At 48.5% G+C, this 22,316-nt stretch overlaps 1 protein-coding gene across 2 annotated transcripts; it reads right to left on the reverse strand.

The window, feature by feature from the left end:
• Window positions 1-7: 7 nt before the first annotated feature.
• Window positions 8-21,212, reverse strand: LOC136716768 (estrogen receptor beta). Of its 2 annotated transcripts, none has more exons than XM_066694147.1 (10): window positions 20,927-21,212; window positions 12,911-13,355; window positions 12,564-12,742; window positions 12,113-12,229; window positions 11,680-11,985; window positions 10,274-10,412; window positions 8,602-8,735; window positions 6,475-6,658; window positions 4,249-4,457; window positions 8-4,127 (listed from the first exon to the last, which is right to left on the reverse strand). In XM_066694147.1, exons 2-10 carry the CDS (start codon window positions 13,297-13,299, stop codon window positions 4,114-4,116), a joined length of 1,671 nt encoding a protein of 556 aa, XP_066550244.1. In that variant the 5' UTR covers window positions 13,300-13,355; window positions 20,927-21,212; the 3' UTR covers window positions 8-4,113. The 2 variants fall into 2 exon arrangements, with proteins under 2 accessions (XP_066550244.1, XP_066550245.1); XM_066694148.1 differs by lacking the exon at window positions 20,927-21,212 and adding an exon at window positions 17,685-20,518.
• Window positions 21,213-22,316: the final 1,104 nt, after the last annotated feature.

Below are 22,316 nucleotides of genomic sequence, written 5' to 3' on the forward strand. Positions count from 1 at the left end.
GAAGTAATTTCGTTTTGTTTTGTTTTATTATTATTATTCAAAGCAGAAACAATGCAAAGAAACATACAGATATGAAAGTCTTAGGAAAGCTTCATCGTTACAAAAAGTTACATCTCAATTTCTGAACACTGGTGAGCAATGGCCTCTGCCTTCAACGCTGAATCGCAGTAGATATTAAACATCGTCATACAGGTTAGCACAGAGACCAGGCCAGTGAAGGTAAAGCACCAAATTCAGAATTAATCACACACTGTCCCTTTCCCCCCAGTGTGTAAACTGCACACACACACACGCAGGTAGTCAAACTAAACAAAACACAGGAGAGCCAATGACACTGACAGGATTTGCATAAAGAGTGTTTATGTATTAATTCCCATTAGATTTATGAACTGGGCCTACATTAATCTTGGGTCTTTTTCGTGGCTGGAAAAAAAATTGAAGGTTTACTGAAAGTGTCAGGGTGTTGTGTTGTGTTCAGTGATCCACAAACTGCGCAGGGATGGTGTGCGGCGAGGGACAGTCTGCACTATCCAACCTGTGCCGAAGAGTCCTCTCAACGGTGGATATGTGCCGAACGTCAAACAAAGCACTTCAATTTAAACACATAACGAGAGGTGCATTGCAAACACAAAGAGAACATTCCTGGTCAGGTTTATGCTTTCAGTTTATATACACATATTTACATACAATTTGTTTTCTAAACAACAAAAGGAAAAAAATGCAGTATAGTTATTACTGCACTGTGATGTCATAGTAATAAGGCTCTTATTGAAACCTATTTGGCAAATGTATAAAATGCAGAACGAATGCACATCATCGCCCTGCGCGGAGGTTGACTTGTCCATCGTGCCAAACACTGGGAACAGTAAGTTGCCGATTTTGGTTTTGACGGTTTGTTAAATTGCACAATTCAACAGTTAAACATCATCATCAGCCTCAGAACAGACGGTCAGACACAGAGTAGTCAAAAACACATGCACACACGGTGTAAAACTAAAATCCTTTGGCATGCGTTAAAGAATTCACTTTTAAACATATTTTTCTTTAAATCCTTGGACGGGATGCTATAAACGTGAATAAATGCGCAGCTGAAGACACTGCGGATGCATAGCCAGCACCCAGAACTGAATTTCAAACTCAAATTTCATAGCCCTTTTGCTGGCAGCAGGCTACTGTAGCTCGCTTCTCAAGGCCACCGCGCCGGATCCGCACGTCCTACGGGCGTCTCCAGGGCAGCTATCTCCAGCACGGGGCTTTGCTTCCTGGAAATGGTGTCAAAACAAAGCAGAGCTCCTAACATCTTCGCCTGGAAAGAGGAAAAGCGAGCGGTGTCCTTCTCTCCGGCACGCTGTACAAAGGACCATGCACCTGCTTGTGGAATGCCTTGAGATTAACGGAGCCGCCCGCAGTAGATGGTTACCGATATGATCTCAGGCCATGCTGGTTTCGTTTTAAAAAGCTGAAGGACGTTTCCATGCTCGGAGTCAATCGACCAGCTTACTACTGGATCAAATAAGCAAATAGGCGATTAAGAGTCTGCGTGTGTCTGTGCGTTTTCTATTCCTGAGGAGTCATTTGATCTTCCCTTCCGCCCCTCCCGCAGAATAGAAAACATGACACCTTTAACCTTGAGCTTTAAAGCGATACACGACGTTACTACACTGAAGTATAAAAGAAGAACCAATTTGTCAGCCTTAAAGAGAGAGAGCACTTCTGAGTTTTCGTGTTGCACGGCAGCTGTGAAACACGTATCAATTATTTATGAATCTGTAAAAACTCCAGCTATGTAAAGTCTTTTAGGGTTTAAAGGGTCTGCATTTCCACAAATGGTAAACTACCCCCTTGCCTGTCAGGACTGCATGGAAAGGACTGCTGGCAAACCCCGAAAAACACAACAATTCAGGACATGCGTGTCTGTGATCAAGCAGAGAGAACAGGCTGACATTTGGAGATTTCAGCGTTTCTGTATGAAACAAATCCCGCATCTCCTGCCCGGCGGCCTCAGCGTTGGTCTTAAAAATGATTTAACGTCAGATGCCATCTGTGGCGCTGCGAGGGAAACTAGACCGACTCAGGAACCACCAGCACCAGATCTCCACGTCGTCCTGGTCCATGAACGTGCCGCACTGAAACTCCACCAGTCAAATTGCACTTTATGTAAAAATATATTTGAAATACATTTATGAAGTTAAATGGCACTTTTTCTGTTATATAAATCGTGTTTATTTTCTCTAAAATCGTAAACATTGACCCAACAATTGCTTAGGACAACCCTTTCATTTCACCCGGTCTTCGTGGTGCGCAAGCAGTCAAACAAGAATCCTATGAAACACATTTATTAGGACGCTTGGCAGGCCGCAGCTGTGGAGTCACACATGGAGCCTGTGTGGCCAGCATCTCCTGTTATTCATTACATTCAAAGGGTTTTGACAGTGTTTACAAGTTTCTTCATCAGAGTACAGTATTGAAAAAGCTAAATCACATGAGGCTTGAGGAGGCAGCTGTGGGGTTACTCAGGGTCCCTGTAAGAGCCGGGTATCAATACCAACTATGTGGCAGTTCTTACAATAATCTGTTCCACTTCTACCCTGTGTACTAAAGATCTTAATGTTCGGCTATTAAGCTGCTCCAGGTGAGACTATTAATGTTTGTCTTTTGTTGCATTTATGACTATTTCCCCCAAGGCTGGCATAAGGAAGGTCGTTTTGATTAGGATGGACTTGGGGTGGGGTGGGGTCAGAGGATCTTTGTTGAATCTATTGATTAACCTCAGATTAAATCCGCACTGAACTGATTGATCAGAGACAGCAGCCACAGGTGAGTCCATCGGGGAAATCAGGAAAGGGCCTTTTGGGTTTAAAAAATGAAACTGGAACACATCTCTAACCCTCCCCTCCCCGGGACAAAGCACACTTTGGAGCCTCACCACAGCCAGGCCCTCTGTCCCACATCCGACACCGACCTCCTGCCCTCAGCGCAAATACTGCGGGAGGGAGTCAGCTGGCAAGACAGGCAGCCAATCAGAGACCGGTGGGAACCTTCTGCACAAATAAGCGCAAAACCCCATAAAAGACTCGATGCACACGCCTGGGACGGGACTCTGAATGCGATAGAGATTTAAGGTGGGCTGGGTAGCGCGATGGAAGGCTGCCGTCTGCGGGACTGAGACAACATGTGGAGGGGATAGCCAGTGACCCTGAAGGAAACACACTGCCTCACACACACACACTCAACACTCGCTCGAAATACACACCTCGTATGTCCCCAATGTATGTCCTGTTGCTACATGAACCAAGAAGTATTCAATAACCTTTGAGGGTGGTGTGAAGATGACGGTCAGTGCAGCCAGGATTGATGGTCACAAACAAATTATTTAGAGAAAAAAAAACACGGATTCCAGAAGCCCATATGGTCCAGAAGAAGAAATGCAAATCCCCTGCATTCGCTTGTTTCCGCTTGTTGTGCGGAGTTAGTTATTCTGTAGCCTGATCTCGGAGCCCAAGGCAAAGACCCAGAGGACCGCCGGCCCCCAAGGCTTAAAGATGTGAGAAAGTTCACAAACCCATTAAAACTGGGTTACTGGGTACCAGTCCTGCTGCTGCCGCTGCAGAACCCGGTGGTTTTGTTCCTCTTCACAGTAAACAAGCAGGGCTGTCAAGGACGAATCTGCTCACTTTCACAAACGTGTCTCTGAATTAATTTGCTGAATAACTTCAAATCTTTACAGAAAGTTGCTGGTAGGACTTAATCCCGGGGGAGGGAGGGTGTTTATCTTAAACTCTTCCTTCTTAAAACCCCCAGGTTAGACAAAGAAATGGTTAAAGATTTTTTAATACAAGCCGATTTAAGCGCCTTTAAGCGCCCATCTTCAACCATGGCACACCTCCTCTCTCGAGACATGAGCCTCTGGTTAAAATCCCACGTCTTCACAGCCAGATTAGGAAAAACAGTCGAAGGATACCTCGGCGCAGCGCGAGATCCGTGTGTTTACTGTGCCGTCCGTGTGTGAGGAGCGGGGTTCCCGTGTCCGTGCCGTGCCGTGTCGTGCTGTACCCTCACTGCTGTTCCTCGGGTGAAATCAGTTTGTTGAAGCAGCAGGGCCCATCTGCAGGGTCACTGAGGTTTATCTGGGAAGGAAAGAACAGAAACGAATTTGTCCACTTAGCCAAGATCCAGAGACGAGTCCCCTTCCTCGAAGAAAACAAGGTAATCAGGCGGGCGATCTGTCAGTCACTCGGCTCTACTCACGGCTGTCTGTGGAGCTCCTGGGCTCGTCAGCTGGGAGGAGCTGCGCGTGGCCCCCAGTGGGGATGGGGGGATAGGCGGCGTCGGGCGCGGGGGCCACAGGCACATGGGAGCTGTGCACGATGTGGGCATCAAGCATCTCCAGCAGCAGGTCGTACAGTGGCACCACGTTCTTCCGTTTCATGCTGTACAGGTGCTCCATGCCTTTGTTACTGCGGACACAAAATTACACCAATGCATTAACACTGAAGGTTAACGCTCTCTTTGGCTGCTCCAAGTCACAACTAGGCCATGCTGGAGGAGGATGGCAAGTTGGGCATGATCCAACAAGCCTCCCCCTCGGACCCGGAGGGGGTGGGGCCAGTGGATTAAATAGGCACACCAGAGCAGGAAAGGACCATTAAAGCCCACGACATGCCAGCACAGCGCATCGCTTCACCTTGCATCAATTTTTAATTATAATGGATGTCTATGGACCCAGACACATGTCTCATGTCCCCGGGCGTCACGTCAAGATTCTCCCAGAGCAATTTTTGACCCAGCGCTCCAGAGACGCATGGGTCTCTACCAATGGCAGGCCAACCTTGAGTGACAACACCACTATAATGTTGTACATTATCGCATATGTATTAAGTAGTTAATAATAATAATAATAATAATAATAATAATAATAATAATAATAATAATCATCATCATCATGATCACCGGTTTTTCGTAGTTGCCTATGGGTTTTGTGTCCAAGGTCTCCTTCATATTAGGAAAGGAAGTTGATCCCTATATAGCCTATGATTCACATAATTAATATATCTCCTGTCTCCCCATCTTTGGAGTTTATCATTTGTTTAGCAAACTCTATAATCACTGATCGGCCAGGAGATTTGTTTTAACCCATTCAAAACAGGACATAAACCACAAGCATACATTCACACACAAACAAAAAATGCACGTATCCATGTTTAAACACACACAGTATGAATGATTATTAAACTTGGGTAAATGTTATTTATTTTTAGAACAGTAAAAATACTACTGTTTTATTTATTTTACAAATCCAAGTAAGAGAAGCTTACTTGTTTTTTTAACAAAGTATGCCGAGAAGAGCATTTGTTCAGGACAAATAAAGTGGACTGAGCTCCACTACACCAGTATTTTCAGTATTTAATTTAAAAATACCTCATCTCACTGTGCTAGTCTGCCATGCCACAGTTCCTACAGTGTTGAAGCAAGTCTTATATCCTTCACGAAGTACAAATGCCACGAGCTTGCATTTCCTCCCTGATTAGGCAATGGATTCCCTAACTTAACAAAACCTCTTCTTCCTCCACCTCCTCCTCATCTGTTGACGATTCAGTGGAGTTTTCCCAAAACACATATGTTTATGTTTAACAGTAAACCATAGTTCTGTAATTCTATAATTTTTTTTGTGCAAAATGGGATGTTTGCCTTTTTACGCTTGGGAGACACGTTGGTGCGTAGTGTGTCAAATTTGCGCCGCGACACGCTGGTGTGTCTTAAGACTAGCAGGATGAGAAGGAGGGGTTTGTTGATCAGACTCTTAGCCCAGTTTTAAGTACACGAGCTCTGCCTCTGGAGACTCTGATCCAAATCCTTAACAGATCCTTAATCCGCCCCCGGCAGGCTGGAGAGGCGAGTCTCTGCTGGGGCTCATTTATCTCCACCCCCACCCCCTCCCCAGCACAGGTGACCTCAGAGCCAGACACACACCAGCCGCCTCTCCTTTGAACACTTCTCAACTCTGGCCAAACACACAGGAGGCGGCGGCACTGGGGCACAAGGGAGGTGAACGGAAGGGAAGGTAGAAGGTATAAATCAGCCTGGTTTCAGCACACTGCATTTCCCAGACACACAGATGTGAGGCTGCTGCAGCGACGCACTCACTCTGAGAGGTATTGGTTTCCTGCTCTCCCCAGCTCAAACATACTGTGCCAGCTTCTTGCTCTGCTTCCAGGATATTCTTTTTGGTGATTTGTTTTGGCAGAAGATCCTTGGCAACAGGTATAATAGGACACAATCTCTTACAAAACATCTTGCGTGTGTCGGCCCTTTGGAACTACAGGGCCACGATATAACATGAATGAGACCCTTTTCCACAATGCGTGAATAACACCAGACGGGTGACAAGAGGCCACTTGGGTCACCTAGCTCATGTGGGTTCATGCGTGTAATGAAGTGATCGAAGGATTTCGCCCGAGTGGCGGTGTACGGTACCTGACGTGGCGGATGTGCGACAGCAGCATGAGCAGGTTGGCGAGCCGCGTGGACTGCTGCTGGAAGGACAGGCCCCTCTTGGCTATGACCCAGACCAGCGTGTCCGTCACAGTGTCCAGCAGGCGCAGCACCTTGGCCCGGCTCTCCGTCTCCTCTGGGTTGTCTGGGGATCCCGGGCACATGTCTGGGGGGAACAGTGCAGACACACCCTGAGCAAACGGCTTCTCTGTGCCCTGCTTTGAGTCTCACGTTCAACAGGAACGGAAACGAACGCACAAAGAGCTCGTTTAACCTCGTCACACATGATCCTAGAAACTCAGGGTCTTAACATCTTAACTTGGACACAGTGTCTCTCAACCCTGGCCCTTATTTGAACCTCACTCTAACAAACACCATGACGGACATGCTGCTATTTCCCAAGTCTGTAGATTTCTATGCACTGATTGAAAATTAAAAAGTAAAAAAAAAAAAAAAAAAAAACAGTACATGTATGCTTTTTCAAAGAGTTAATCAATCCATATAGAAAAAAAATAATAAGTCAGGGTTGTGCCCATGCATATTTAAGAAGTACACTCCGCAAATGCAGGACAGACACTTTCAGGATCATTAAGCAAACAAGCCACAGAGAAACCAGCCAAAAACTCTCCTCATTAAAACTGACAAACTGGTAAATTATTAAGAGGTAAAGCCTGAGATGAATGGCGCACAATGCCTCGCATTCTCTGGTGTAATCAGAGGCATGACTGCGGGAGAAGAGAGTGTTCCTCATGCTCCACGGCTCCCCCCTTTAGGGTGGAAACTTCTCAGAAGAGACGGCAAAGAACACCCTGATCCGGGCAAAACTATTACAGTAACGAGGTTATGCTTTTTATAGCAGCTGTGAATCACTAACCCCAGGCAGGCCTGACGAAGGGAACCTCCTGTAAGATAACCACTGTAGACAATTGCACATGGTACAGCGTTCCCCTCTCTCTCTCTCTCTCTCGCTCAATCTCTCTCACCCGCTCTATTTTTTTAATTGCACATTAATATTGAAAGCCCCAGAGGAAGTGCCTGTCTACCAGGCATTTAATAGTCTTCGTTTCCCATTTAAAGCCACGCACTGCAGATCTAAGGAGACAAGATCAAACGGAGGGTTTCTGCACCACGAAAGTATGACTCCTACTCTAATATTGGCCTCAAAGAGCTCATGCGCACAGCTTCAGATGTACACCGTCCGTCTGCTTCGGTCACACTCTGCCTAATTGGTTTTAAATACCCAGGGGTGGGGGGGGTTGGATTCTGTGCAGAGTGAATAGAGACAACATGAGAGAGCCCTCAGAGCCCTCTGCACACTGTAGGTTGCTTGTGCCAATTCACAGTCAATTTGGTATCCAGATTTAAACTTTAATAATAAATCTATGGGCAGTTCAGAGGAGAGCAACCAGACTTATTCCAGGTCTGAAGGGAATGTCCTACTGAGAGACTGAGGAACTGAACCTTTTCACCCTGGAACAGAGGAGACTACGTGGGGACTTGATCCAAGTCTTCAAAATCATGAAAGGCACCGACCACATCAAACCAGAGGAGCTTTTCCAGATCAGCAGGGACACACGCACCCGGGGACACAAATGGAAATTGGGCTTCAAGGCATTCAAGACAGAAAACAGGAGACACTTCTTCACACAGAGAGGCATCACAATCTGAACAAACTCCCCAGCGATGTGGCTGAAGAGACAATGTGGGAACATTCAAAAACAGACTGGATAGGATCCTTGATCACTTAGTTATTAATGGACACCAAATGAGCACGATGGGGCGAATGGCCTCCTCTCGACTGGACACTGTCTTATGTTCTTATTATGGCTTTATCATCTTGACACTCAAAGTGCTTTACATAGGGTCCCAGCTCCACCACCACCAATGTATAGCACCCACCTGGATAGTGTGACAACCACAGCACACATCAGCTGCTGAGTGGGGAGGTGAGATTAAAGTCAATTTATATTTTTGAGGGACAATTTTTAGGAGGCCTTAATAGATTATGTCATAGTAGGAAATGTGGCCAGGAAACTGGGTTCATCCCCCTACTCTTTTAGGGAAATCCCCCAGAATTTGTAATGACCCCAGAGAGGCTGACGGACTTACTGGAGTTGAGCAGGATCATGGCCTTGAGGCAGAGGTACTCCTCCCTCTGTAGCTTCAGCTCCCGGAACCTGGAGGTGGCGGCGAGCAGCATGTCCACAATCTCCATGAAGCCCTCCACACAGTTGCCCTCGTCCCTGCGGAGAACACACCGGGATTAGAGAGGCACGAGGGATGGGCCACTGGCAGCACCGAGGTCTCAAGACCCCCTCGGCCATTCCTCCGCTTCAACAGAGCCACCGCCGTCACTAACCGCCGGCACCAGATGTGTGAAAGTTCGATTCAAATGCAGCGAATGCCGGAGAGGCAACAATACTTCATTAGTGACCCGAGGCAGAGAGAGAGGGCCCGAGTCTGTGTTATTCAGAATATAATTACCTCATTTCATTCTCGTAAGGACAGTCATTCACCACACGTATGCAGAACCACATGATGGAAATGGCACCGCCTTCGCAAACAGAAAGGCATCGAAAGGCATTTCATAATCTTTCACCTTATGAAATTCAGATTTCTTGAAGTGGAAAATACTGCAAATTATATGTAATTGGGTGTCAAAGCTTTCCGACCCTGAATAAAATACTCTTGTTAAGTTTGGTAAAAATAAATAAATAATTAAAATGAGGAAAGAATGCATAAGTTTAATGCAGTTTGGAGAAGTCGCTTGTGTATTGCTATCAAAGGGAGGTTTTCCCCGGAGGATGACGCCTAGGCCCTTAGCAGCTTGTTTTTTCACTGGAGTGTGAAAAATAAAACATGTCTAATATACCCTGTGTATTAAAATGTTAACGTTTTTCTTTTTTCTGTTTCAGGAACATGTCAAGGTCAGTGGAAGAGGCCATAGATGGGCAGCGAGGGGAACACAGTACACACGCACTACACACACACACCCCGACACCGTCTGGAGGACTAATGTGGCTTGGCTCGCTCAGAGGTCACAGGAATTAATGATTACGAGAAGTAAAGTAGCGAATTCCTGCAGCCTGCTTAGAAGGGCAATGTATGGTCAAGCCAAAAGCCACCCTGCCAGTGCACACTGAAACTCTCTGCCGAATTCATATAAATGTGTAACCAGCCTGCGCCCGGGGGGCGGTGGTTTACAGCGGTCTGCACACGGGTTGCAGAGGCACATCGATTTGATTTGCCCCCTGACATGATGCTGCAGATTGGACTTCGCGGCCGTACGAGATTCGTGTCTCCAGCCAGGAAAACATTTGACAGTCACTGCGTGTCAGAGAAGCAACTTCCTCTCACAGCCAACTCCCCATCTGCACAGATGTTTAATCTCGGTTCCGATGAACGAGCAATGCCGGGCATCGTCTGTACGCAAGGAGGGTACCGTGTTACATAGGAGAGTACCGAAAGCAGGCAGTGCCAAGCAGAAGCTCATTGTACGAAAGACACGAGGCAAATATGTAATCCATTAGCTCAGTGTTCACAGCCCGGGTGTGAATGGCAGAGAACGCAAACGTCACAAAGCAAACTCAGAAGGAGCTCTCGTCCTCTCGAAGGACACCTGCCACTCCGAGCACCAGCCCTCTCGTTTCAGCCTCTCCGACGCCTCTGCCTTGGTTACGCGCGGATGTTGTTTACATTCCACAAGCGCTGTCCAAGAAAACCGCGAGGGTCACCGGGGTCAGGGAAGGGAAGAGGAGGCCGGAGGGTCAGGGGACAGTACCTGTTGAGGATGAGGTCGGTGGAGAAGATGAGTTTCCCGGGGTGATCCACGGACCTCCACATGAGCCCGACCATCAGCACCTCCAGCCAGCAGCACTCCAGCAGCCGCACCTGGTCATAGAGGCTGAGCTCCACGAAGCCTGCAGGGGCACAGAGCACAGAGGACTCACACCCAGTGTCCAGACACACTGACACACGGGGTACAGAGCAGAGTAGTTTTTCCACATAAACAGAAGGCAAGAACGAAAAGGGGAAGGAGAAGGAAGTGGGATACAAAGCCTCAGGAACAGAAAGCCTTCCCTGGGCCATACAGGTCTCTAGGTTAACCCATTGAAGTGCCTTCAAATCCACTCAAAGAAGGACATTTCAATTGCGGCTTTCATCAGAAACTATCAAAACACGGGGAGATTTCTGTAGCCCCGGGGCCAGGTTAGTCGAGAGTGCACCTCTTCCAAAACCTAGTCTATTGTTCCTCTCAAACCTGGTTAAAAAAACTAAACAAAAAAACTTTTAAAAAGTCTATATATAGCCTTGTCGACTGCATCCTCATTACGAGGTGACAGAGGTTAATTTTCACATCACTGCCATCCTGGCATTTGAATATGCTCACCTGTAATATCACAGCATAACAAAGGGCTCTGTGCTCGGGAGACAAGAGCCTTCGCATCTCTCTCTCACAGCCCTTTGTGTGAAGCGCTCTCGCCTCCTCCAGCCTCGACGCACCACAATGCGCTTTGTGAGGAGCTGGAGGAAGGAACAATACCGCAGCTCGGCAAGGAGAGGTAATCATCAGACAAGGCGTTCAATTACGGGAGAAAAAGCCCCGGCAGGATTCACCGGGGGGGAAATAAGTAAATAAGAAAAAAGCCCAAGCCGGCTCTCCGGGGCGAAAATGGGGCCTCTGTCAGTTAAGGTGCTCCGATTCCAAATATGTCCAAATCTCTCTAACTGGAGGAAGGAAAATTACTCTGGAGACGGGAGAATGGGGGGCAAAAAATAGTCCCGCTGATCACATTGTTACAAGGCTACTGCCAAGAGATTTCCTCAGCCCTCGAGTTACCGTCTTTTCACAACCTAGTAATGGAAAAAAGAGCCAATTTGGCCATGCCCCCCCCCCACACACACACTTTTCAACAGCCACAGATAGTAATGCCACCTTTTCCTCAAGATATTCTGACAGCTGTTTTTTCCAGCTGTTTAAAAGCATCACTTGCTTCCTGTATTTAGTGGAGAAGGAAGTTCGACGGTGTTCACAGAGCGGGGAAAGGGGCAAAGCTTACCCATAATGCTGTTGTCCAGGCCAGTAAAATTACTATAGTAGATAGCTTTGTCTTCCACTAGAGTCGTTAAGAAAACTGGCAGCTGATTTATACGATCTATATATGAAGGACACGAGCGACGACTCACCCGGGATCTTCTTGGCCCAGCTGATCATGTGCACCAGCTCCTTGTCAGCCAGGTTGGTGAGTGACATCATCATGGCCGCTTCGGTGAAGGGCTTCTGGGGGAAGTCCAGGAGATAGACGTTGGGCGGCTCAGCGTCGCTGATGGAGGCGAGGAGCTGCTCGGGGCTCAGTGTGGACGAATGGATCTCCAGGATGGGGGCCAGGCCCACCTCACTGCGCCGCCGGTTCCTCAGCCCGGCCACCTCTGGGCCCTGAGACCCCCGCCGCTGCCGCACCACACGGTAGTTACAGCGCTCTCTCCGGGTACCTGGTTGAGAAAGCCACACGGCGATAAAAACATCTTCAGACCACGTTATTGCACACGTCTGAAACAGTCACAGGTGAGGACAGCTATATGACATCACACACCGACACGAGAGGCTCCGCCCACCTACCACACTTCATCATGCCGACTTCGTAGCACTTGCGGAGCCGGCAGGCCTGGCAGCTCTTCCGGCGGTTGCGGTCAATGGTGCACTGGTTGGTGGCCGGGCAGATGTAGTCGTTGTGTCCTGTGACCGGGGGTGAGGGGGGAAAGAACACAGTGTTCAGAGCTGCGGAAGCCAGGAACTTCTCAGTAATACATTAATTGCAACCACCAGGCAACTCGCACACAAGCAACCGGACTAAAAGGATTGGCTAAGATCACGCCGGGCTGCACGGCTACCCCTCTGCATCGGGGAGACGGTACCGTTTACTCTTCCACTACCATACGCACCAACGCCCGTCCTTCTGCTCCCTTCTCTGCACTGACGGACATGGACACGGACCCCAAGTAAACCGGCTGTCCTATCTGTGCCGGTTTGTAACGGGTGAAATGGGAAACTAAGGCCTCTGGGTGGCTACCTTGGATGCTCCTCTTGAAGAAGGCCTTGCAGCCCTCGCAGGACCACACCCCGTAGTGGTAGCCTGAGGCATAGTCGCTGCAGACGGCGCAGTAGTGCATGTCCGTCTTGCACGGCAGACAGCTCCCAGACGCAGCCAGGCCGTCCTCGCCGTCCTCCTTTCCCCCACGAATGAGTTTGCTGGAACGGGGACAAAGTGCACACAAGTTTGCTCAGCCATCTGCCTTCTTGCACCCAAATCAAACCCATCTTAATCCCCACTCTCCGCTCTCACTGTCCTGCCTTTCAAATCTTCTTCAGAGAGACACAAACACACACCTTTTAATTAATGACAAATGAAAAGCATACTTGTTCTCTACCAGTGGGGGCTCTCGGACCCTGGGATCGCTCCACGGGCTCGGCGGCGGCTCGCTGTACATGAGGGACTGCTGGCAGTGGATAGCCAGCGAGGAGACGTGGCTGGGGGGGGGCCAGAACACGGTGGGGCTGAGGGACTGCCGCACGGTAGGGCTGTCAGGGAGGCCGCCGCTGCCGTGGCCGTTGTAGCTGAGCAGCGTGGGGCTGTAGAAGGCGAGGGCCGTGTAATCATGGCTGCTGTCCATGTAGGGCGATGGGATGCACACGGCGCGGCGCTCCATGGCCAGAGCGGGCAGAGCGCTGCTGTAGTGCACCGGGGTGAGGACCTTGGGGGGGCCCAGCTCCTCCTGGGGCAGCTCTTTACTGGGGGAGTCCACCATGCTGGACCACAGCGCTGACCTCAGACCATCCTCTTGTCCGCACTCACGGGCGATCGCTGCGGAGAGGACAGGGACAGGGACGGGGTCAGATGGGGAGAGTCGGAGCTGCAGAGACACCCAGCCCTCGTCCCAGTCTGTGGCACAGTTACACCGACATCTACACAGAGTTGAATTATTTAAAAAGAAAAAAAAACAGTCTGTGGAAATGAATCATTAAACACTGAGAAGTGGAGGTTTTCGCACTCCATAAGTAACCATTGTGTATTCAGAGCAAAATCGACAGCTTCCGTTTTGGTTCACTGAAGCTGCAGATTTGCTTCAGATTACCTGCATCTATTGATGCCCTTGTGCCGTTCACAAGATCAATCAACACACCAACAATCTTGCTTTGGGCACCACAAAGCTATGACTCTCAAACTCTAATCCCTTCAATTATATACAGCCCTCTATGGTTCTTTTCCATCAAGCATTCATTCCAGCACAATCATTTTCCTTTGTTCCGAACAAAGATATTCACTTAGCCACAAATGAGATTCTTAAATCAGACTCCTGTTAGGCGTCGTGTGTAAATAACCGACACGTGCTCTTCACCGACGTCCTGCTCACGGCCCGGACCTGGACCGGCACTTCAGCGGTGATTAGCGTTTGTCAACAGACGGCAGCCTTTCCCTGCTCTTCTACTCTGAAGAGATAAAAACTGACGAGAACAGCAGCGCTCACGGCAGCCCTGAGCACAGACGGGGATTAAGCATTGTAAACACACAGCAGTGGGTGAAACTATCAAATACTACAGGTTATTATAATTTGCAGTAGTAGTAACAGGTAAAAATATCAGCCATTGCTTATTGTTTATATTGGTTATCAGTCATTTAATTTAATGTTTAATAGACTGGAGCCCGGGGCTACAGCAAGCAGGAACAAACAAGAGCTCACCGAGTTGAGATACGATGGGAACCCGAGATGAGAGAGGGGGAGCAGCTGTGAAGCCCTGTTCTCTGGCAGAATAAAAAGCAAAATTTAATAATCGCAAGTCTCCTCATGGTGATACTTATATATAGAGAAATATTTTAAATGAGCAAAGGAGGTCACGATTCCCGTGTCGTTGTGCTAGAATGGGACAGGAGGAGAGAATTGGATACCTTCGATTGAGGCTACAGAGGCCATCCAGAGATTCACTGGGCATCCCTGTCCTCACAGCCCAAACACCAGGCAGCGTTTCAAGTGTAAAAGTGTCTTGAGTGGCAGGTCACACCTCCCATCCTCCACACCTGGATCTGAATGGCAGTTTAGAAGTCACGCCATCAGTGTGACACTTACTTTGCTGCTTAGCAACAGACCGAAGTCAAACTGCACCATAGAACAAATTCATATACTGTGCATGAAACGACAAGTGTCTCCACCAATAGGGGAGCTCAGAGAGGAGTGTCCGGCGAGCCTGGCTGTAGTCTGTACACTTCGCCCACAATGTGTGGACTTCGCAGCTTGTGTGAAAGTGAACTCGATACTGTATTATTATTTTTTAATGGCTCACAAAGTGCTGCCAAGACACTTATTGCACAATGAGGCTATAAAAGTGAAAATCTCTTCCCCGAACCCATTCCCCCCCGGAGATCTCCACCAGAAACTCCTCTGTCAGCTCACCAAACCGGGCCGAGACCTTCCTGCTCACCCCGGGGGCTGCAGACCGCACGTTTCGAGAGCCAGGGTGACGCAAGACCAATGTTAACAACTCACATCCTTCAGCGAAGGGCTAGTGGTACAGTGTGCCGACTTAGTGAAATCTAGAGTACCGTGGGATATTTATTGAGTCACATTAAAAAGTCACAGAAAAAACACAGCTCAGCAGGTTAATCATTGTCAGACATGAGCTGCCCGGTTCCTGCGTCACGGGCTGCTGTAACCCCTGCCTCGCGGCGCGGCCCACCGGCTGCACGGCACACACAGGCGCGCAGGGGAGGGGATGCAAGCAGGGCCCCCCGTATCTGCGTCAGGACTTTACTGGTCTGATAAAGACCAGACAAATCTGTCCTGAATGTGGACTGTATCGCTGAGGCAAGGAGTTAAAATTACCACTTGGAACACCTGACCTGCATCTGATTTCCTTGCTTAAAACACTCTGAATTAAAACACAAGATTGCAGGACTAATTAGCATCTAAATAATGCTCGTCAGTTGCCATTTGCATCCCATATTTATCCCTCTCAGATGCTGCCAGAGACCAGAATGACTAAATAGGGTTGTTCACATTTGCATGACATCAACAAGCTTTTAACATCAGAAGCCATTACAAGCGGTTGTTGTTTGTTGTTTTCCCCTCCATTTTATTTTTATCTTTGCCCTTTCATGTTCTGCAATGCTTACGGAATTGGATATAATTGCGTGCAAATCAATTTACTCCAAAATTCACTGGGAATTTCTCTTCACTTCTGGAAGCAAGTGGCTCCCATCTTGGGACGCGGTGACACAAAACCAGTCTGCTTTGGTGCGGAAAATAATTCCAGAGCCTGGGTTGCCAACCGCCTCTCTTCCCACATCACTGTGCAGAGGCGCTAGTGAGGCCGTTGCCCTGGGTTTGGATATCCGAGCCCCGTGAGAGAGATCCGCACAGAACGAGCGTTTCCTAGACCAGCTTTATCCTGACCTGCTGCTCTCCGGCACAATGACCTCATGGTGAAAAACAAAACGAGATTAAAATAAACCTCTAAAGCAAACTCTTACAGGCAAGCAAACTCCCGGATATGCCACACTGTTCAGGACGATCACAATCCATGGGGTGCAAGAAGTCAGACCTTTTCAGTGAATGCTCAGCTCCTTTCAAAGCTCTCCGACTGGACAGTCAGCCTGGCAGCATGCCTGGCAGAAGAGGGAGTGCCAGACAGGGCCACAACCCACCTTTGGTACAAATAAATGAAATGTATTGATTTTTTTTTTTTTTTGCCTGGCATTAAACTAATTTTAGAGCCTTCGCTTTATAAAACAATGAGGTTAAAACCTGGCTGAAAATCACCAGGAAGAGACAACTCATAGCCACGGCTGAGATAGTTCTCAAAATCGATAATTTAAAGATATTGCGTGATGAATAAAAGAGGGGGAGGACAGAGACAGGCAGAGAAGGGGAGCTTTCACCTGTCGCCACGCACCGATCAGATATATTCTGCGCTCTGTTGCAGGAGCCTTCCCCAGCTTTCATGTCACACATAACCCAAACACTTTCGCCGATTTATTTTCGGCCACAGCCGTGCGAGGGACGCTCCAGGGAGCACGGAGCGCGACGATGCCCAGCTCAGAGAGTCATGCCTGGAGGAAGTGTGAGAAATGCAGCCCAAGGGTTCAGCCAAAACAAACCAGAAGCCCCCAAGGCTCAGATTCCAACTGCCGTCTCGGGCGCACCTCCGAGTGACAAACCCGTTACGCCAAACTGTTGCTGCATTGACATAAGGGGTCTGAGGTCACCATTACAAACAGCCTGCGGAGGAACAAGGAGCAGCACACACGGCACCCCTGCTTCACGCTTCCAGAAGGAACCAGAGCCCAGTGGACTCTTGCCACCGGTTGTGACCCTGCTGCTCTGACGCACACATGCCTGTTAGAGGTTTGTTGACTCTCTCCGCTCTCCGGGGTTGAGATAGGAGCCGCTCTCTCCTGCGACTCCGGCTGCCAAGTTCCAGAGTCTGCGTGTGCCGCGTCTGTGCACGGCACGGCGAATGTGGCTGCTCCCCGTAGGCGGCAGCAGCAGGTAGATTGTGCACAGAGCTCTTAACGTTACCCCCATCACCCTGGGGACACTGCACTCTAAAATAGTTCCTTCCACCCATGCAAAGCAGAGCTGTGCCATCCTCATAACCACAGCCCCCATCTCTTGACAAAGGGATTTTAATATATACCTCTTCCGTTAGCCGCCCTGATCTGCACTCCTGGCTTTGTAGCTCTGCTTTTGTTGTATTTTAAGATTTCAATCTTTTAGATTCATTTTTAGATAAAGGATATTTGCCCAAGAACAGTGTAATCAGTGTGCAAGCAGTCAGAGCTGTGATAAGAGAGCACAGCACTCCTGTTCAATACAGCCTTTACAAGGGAGTCACAGTGTATTGGCAATAGGATTGTGTCTGCTGTAGCATTTCCCATGGTATCTGTTAAAGCTTTTAAAGGCAGTATCATCCATTCTCACACCCCAACTGCACTTTTAAAGATCTGTTTATGTCATATTTTGTAAAAAAAAAAAAAAAAAAGGTTTAAAACACATTATATAATTCCCTTCTTTATATAAACTTTAATGGATTAATCACCCTGTTCTTTATCAATTACATGCTGCTCACACAGACAACAACACATATGGTTTCCAAACACAACAGACACGGATCGATACTGTCCATCGGAAACACTTACTTTTCCAGGTCAAGCCCAGCTGCACAGCACGTGAAACGTCAAGTAAAATCACTGCAGTCTGTCTCTGCCGTCCTTTACGGAAAGCACTTTTTGAACTCTGATTCTGGCAGCCCTCCACCGCAACCCTGCGCAGGTGTGCCGGCCGTGCCAAGCCTGTTAATAAAGCAGCACAGGTAGACTATGGTGTTCTTAAAAAGAACAATGTGAAACCGGATTACTTAACTTTGGCTAATTGTCCCAGAAAGGATAATACATTGCCGCCTTAAATTAAACCCTTTCCCAGGAGCCGGGCTAGTGCATATGTGGATATGTATTGGAAAATAACCGTCTGTGGCTTTGAACTGCTGCCCGCGGCGTATGGACTTTAATTCCTCTGTATCACCAAGAACAACAGGGCTGGGTCAACGAGGGCACTCTTAAAGCGGCAGTGTCTGTCCTTCATGGGCACCAGAGCCCTTTCAGGGACTGGAAACTTACAGAGTTAGAGGTAAACTGGATTTCTCTGCGAAACGGACATTTATAATATTGTAGTGATCTGGGGGTTTAAGTGTCATATGAAGGGCTGTAGAGAGAGAGTGTGTGTGTGTGTCTGTCAGAATGGGAATAGTGGTGAGCAGTGATTGGGGAGATGGGATCACGGGGGTGAGGGGGTAAATAGGGGTGTGCTGGTCCCCATGGGGAGAGAGAGAGAGAGGGGGAGTGAGAGAGAGTGATGCTGTACCCTTGAAACTGCTTTCTCCTGCAAATCATCCTGTCTTTTTAAATCACTCTCTGATTATTTCTAGATTTTTTTCATGTCCTGTATCAAGAAGCCTACAACCCTACACTATCATAGCATATAGGTATAGTGTGTCATCACTATTTTCCAATTCTAAAAATAAATGTGTGTAAGTGCCGAGAATGCAAACCCAATCCACCTGATCCTGACGGCAGTGCTGCCAGGAGCACAGAAGAATAGGACGCACTCCGGCACACTTATCTGGAGCGTCTTCACAAGCACTGTGTTCCGACTCCGATTGTCTTCTGACATTTCTGCGCCTGCTGCCCGTCAACCTGCAGCTCACGCTTCAGAGAAAGCCCTCTGTGACAGACAGGAGGCGAGGAGGTCGCTGTTCCCACAGATGTTTGGTTGGAAATGATTTGGTCAATGAACATCAATTAGTGTGCGATACGGGGGAAACTAAACAGAAGCACAAAATTAACCATCACCTTCTGCAGGATAAAAGTGTAAAGTCATTACGTTCGGATTTCAGGATTTAATTTGATATTTCTGGCTTCCGTTCTCTGATTTGCTAAAGGGGTCAGAGGTCCAGAGCTGCGTGAACAGAATAGATGCCTCAGAAAACTGCTGCCACTCAGCTACCCTTCCCATAATATCTAGTTAACACTGAATCAGATGTGCGGACATCTGTCACACACTATGAAACCGTCCTGGTATTACTCCGATTAGGGGAGAGGCTAAATTCATATGCAAGGCCTGGCCAGAAATATTTTAAAAGACTTTTGCTTAAAATATGCAGCACACAACTCATGGCATCGTGGGTGCAGTTTCCTGTGAGCTGCCAGAGCTGCCAGAGAGAAGAGACCGACACACCGACCGAATCACAGCCAAACGACTCCCCGCCAGCCGATGAATTAGCAGCTAATCCTCTGCCCCCCTCCGACGCCTCCCTGTGCGTTCAATGCGATTCATGTCCTGGGCGACTGGAAATTGTTTTAGTTACACCGTGTATAGTTTTGGTTTGCGAAGTTACAGGACGCTTCTAATGAAACCAGGGCCTTGATCAATTAGGTACACGGAGGAGAACATGAATGGCTTCCAGAGAGAGAGAGAGATTTTAAGTACCTTTATTGAACTATGAAATAAATAAACAGTCAAATATGCATGTGCTCTGCACCATTCCTTACACCTCCTCCCTCCCATTGTGTCCGTTCCACCACAGCCCTTAAACGAAACTTACACCACACTGAAAACACTCAACCGCCCCCCAATAAAGACAAACATCTGCCTTATATTAAAAGACAAAAGCCAGCAAACCGAAACCTGCGCCGCCACTAAAACCCTAAAACGGAGAGACAGACAGAAAATGTGACTTGTTTAAAACTTGTTTAATCTGCACTTCTTGAATTTCACCCTGCAAAACTACACAATGTTAACAATAACACACACACACACACACATTAGCTCATTCCAACCCATCTCAGAACAGCAGTGAGACCCCAGAGTGATTCCCTGCAGTCATGGAGTAACATTGACTGTGTGTGAGAGAGAGAGAGAGAGAGAGATTGTGTGTGTGTGTGTGAGAGAGAAAACTTAGTACCACTACAAACGGGTATGAGGATCTGCATGTGGTCTTGCTTCACACTCCCCCCCCATCTTTTATTCACAAGCCACCTGCAGCAGAGCCCTCAACACCTGCGAAGGCACTGGGATGCTGTTTTGTGGAATTAAAAGGCACAAAATACACACACACACCTAATCTAAAAATAAGCCCGTGTGCTCCACAGAATAACCACAAGTTGGGCACTCACAGCATTGACACCGATTACTGGAAGCAAACTTGTTCCTGTTTGAAGCGCATCGTTCAAGGTCTTGAAAGCTTGACCCGAGAGTAAATAAGTAAATGGCGATAAGCGAATTGCTTTAGTGTATTGTTGTTTTAGATGCAGGGTTATCAGGAGCAGTTTTCAACGCAAGCCCGTGTGTGTTTAAACAACAATGTTGTACATTGTAGCCGCGCAGCGCATCCATAGCGCACCACTGTTTCCATACCAGCAACACGAAAACACAATCATTGAGCGGCTTACATGTGAGGCAAAAACTACTTTACAGCCTAGTGTGTGCAGGAGCAGGTCGCATACGATACCGTTATCAGTGCAGTGTTCAGTCATACTGTGAATGGCATTGGTAGGCAGCAGTAGTCGCAGGAAGGATGCAAGGACAGCGTCGTAGCTGTAGGTCGACTCTCCTTCGGCTGAAGTCTTAATTTGCGCATTGTTGAGCCTTGCGCTTTCCATCAGCTCTGCCAGCAGCACCACGATACCCAGAACCAGACGGGCAGCCGCCCGCCGTCCTGTCCTGATGCCCGCACATTTCAAACACCCCGCACCGGACACTGTTGAACTACATGTTATACCGATGGGCATCATGCAATACGCTCCCGCTGCGCTCCCGCTCCGCTCCCCGCACTCAGTGCTCTCCACAGGACTCAGCTTCCCAAGTGACCGCAGCGCACACCCACCTGTCTGGCGCACCTGGAGACGCTCATTTGAACCGGGGCAGCGCTTCTGTACAGTCCGGCTCCGGCTCCGGCTCCGGCTCCGGCGCAGCGCGCAATAGGAAGGTGTATACAGCAGCTCTTCGGTGCCGCGCGTCCGGATCCGCAGCTCGCCTCTCCCTGACTGACTGACAGACTGACTGACAGACAGACAGACAGAGCCGGTGCTGCTGCGCTGTCCACCCAGCCCAGCCTGCAGCGCGCCAGCCGCCAGTGCTTAAGACCCGGCCGGCGCGTCACGGACCACACACCCCGGCAGAGCCCGCCCTCTCCATCCCTTGAACTAGTGACCCTGTCCGGCGAGATAAGAGCCACTGCGTCTCACATTCCTGTCTGTAGAGCAGCGGGGGTCTCTTGGAGTTTAACTGTGAGCCACAAAGGGTTATTATTATTAGGTTTTTATATAAGAAAGAGAAAAAAAAGCTGAGATTTGGCACAAGTAGAGAGACTCAGGTTTGGAAAATGCGCTGGGCTGTTTGGCTGCCAGCGCCACACATGACACAGGCCAGGACTAGTTCTCTGCAGTGCCCGCCCTATGAATCCCCCCCAGGCAGCAGAGCGGGGTCACACTATGGGATATACAGCCTCCTGGCTCTGTGGTGTCAAGTCTGTACAGCCTGGGGTGGGTTTACAAGATTAGTGTTGCATCAGGACAAGAGTTACACACCGAGAGGAGTCCATCTAGGGCAGGGGTCTCCAACCCTAGTCCTGGTTAATCTTGTAGGTCACCCTAAATCACCAATTTCTAAATACTGGGAACACATGGGAGTTATTAATCAATTAAGCAAATCAACCAAGGGAGCTCTTGCTCTGAGAGGCTGAAGGTATTCAGATAATTGCTCCAATGGTTTCTAAATTACTGAATTTACCACACCAAACCTTCACTGATCAGAATGAAATACTTCCAGGTGTTTATAAATTGGCGATAGAAGGGTGACCTCCAAAACCTGCTGGATAGGGGCTCTCCAGGACCAGGGTTGGACCACTGATCTAGGGGCTTTTTGATGCCTGGCTAATAACCGACTGTTCCAAGTTGATTTGTCTAGTTGTTTTCTTGAAGGACCCTGGCAGGTTGTTTGATTCAATTACTTGCAGATGAGACTTCAGAGAAGAAAACACACGCACACCTCTAAGGGGTAATACAACAGCCACTTTAAAACCCCCTCGCCACAATCCTGTGTGTTGCATCATCGTGGAGTTGGTAATAAACCTCGTTTGACTCTGCGAGTGTGGTCCGTCCCACGAGCATCGTCAGGAACAGAGTGTTTTGTTTTAAACACACTCTTATGGGAGCCGGTGCTGTGGCCCAGAGCCCTGCACTCGAGATCGGTTCCAGTTTTGGAAAACCCAGCAG

This window comes from Amia ocellicauda, chromosome 21, assembly GCF_036373705.1.
Source record: "Amia ocellicauda isolate fAmiCal2 chromosome 21, fAmiCal2.hap1, whole genome shotgun sequence".
Lineage (NCBI taxonomy): Eukaryota > Metazoa > Chordata > Actinopteri > Amiiformes > Amiidae > Amia > Amia ocellicauda.

Excerpts from the sequence above, each read along its gene's own strand:
- LOC136716768 (XM_066694147.1), bottom strand. The coding sequence starts at position 13,299 with ATGGTGGACTCCCCCAGTAAAGAGCTGCCCCAGGAGGAGCTGGGCCCC. Across the intron at positions 12,230-12,563 it reads CTTCAAGAGGAGCATCCAAG|GACACAACGACTACATCTGC; the intron begins GTAGCCACCCAG and ends CCCCGGTCACAG. Across the intron at positions 8,736-10,273 it reads ACCGACCTCATCCTCAACAG|GGACGAGGGCAACTGTGTGG; the intron begins GTACTGTCCCCT and ends TGTTCTCCGCAG.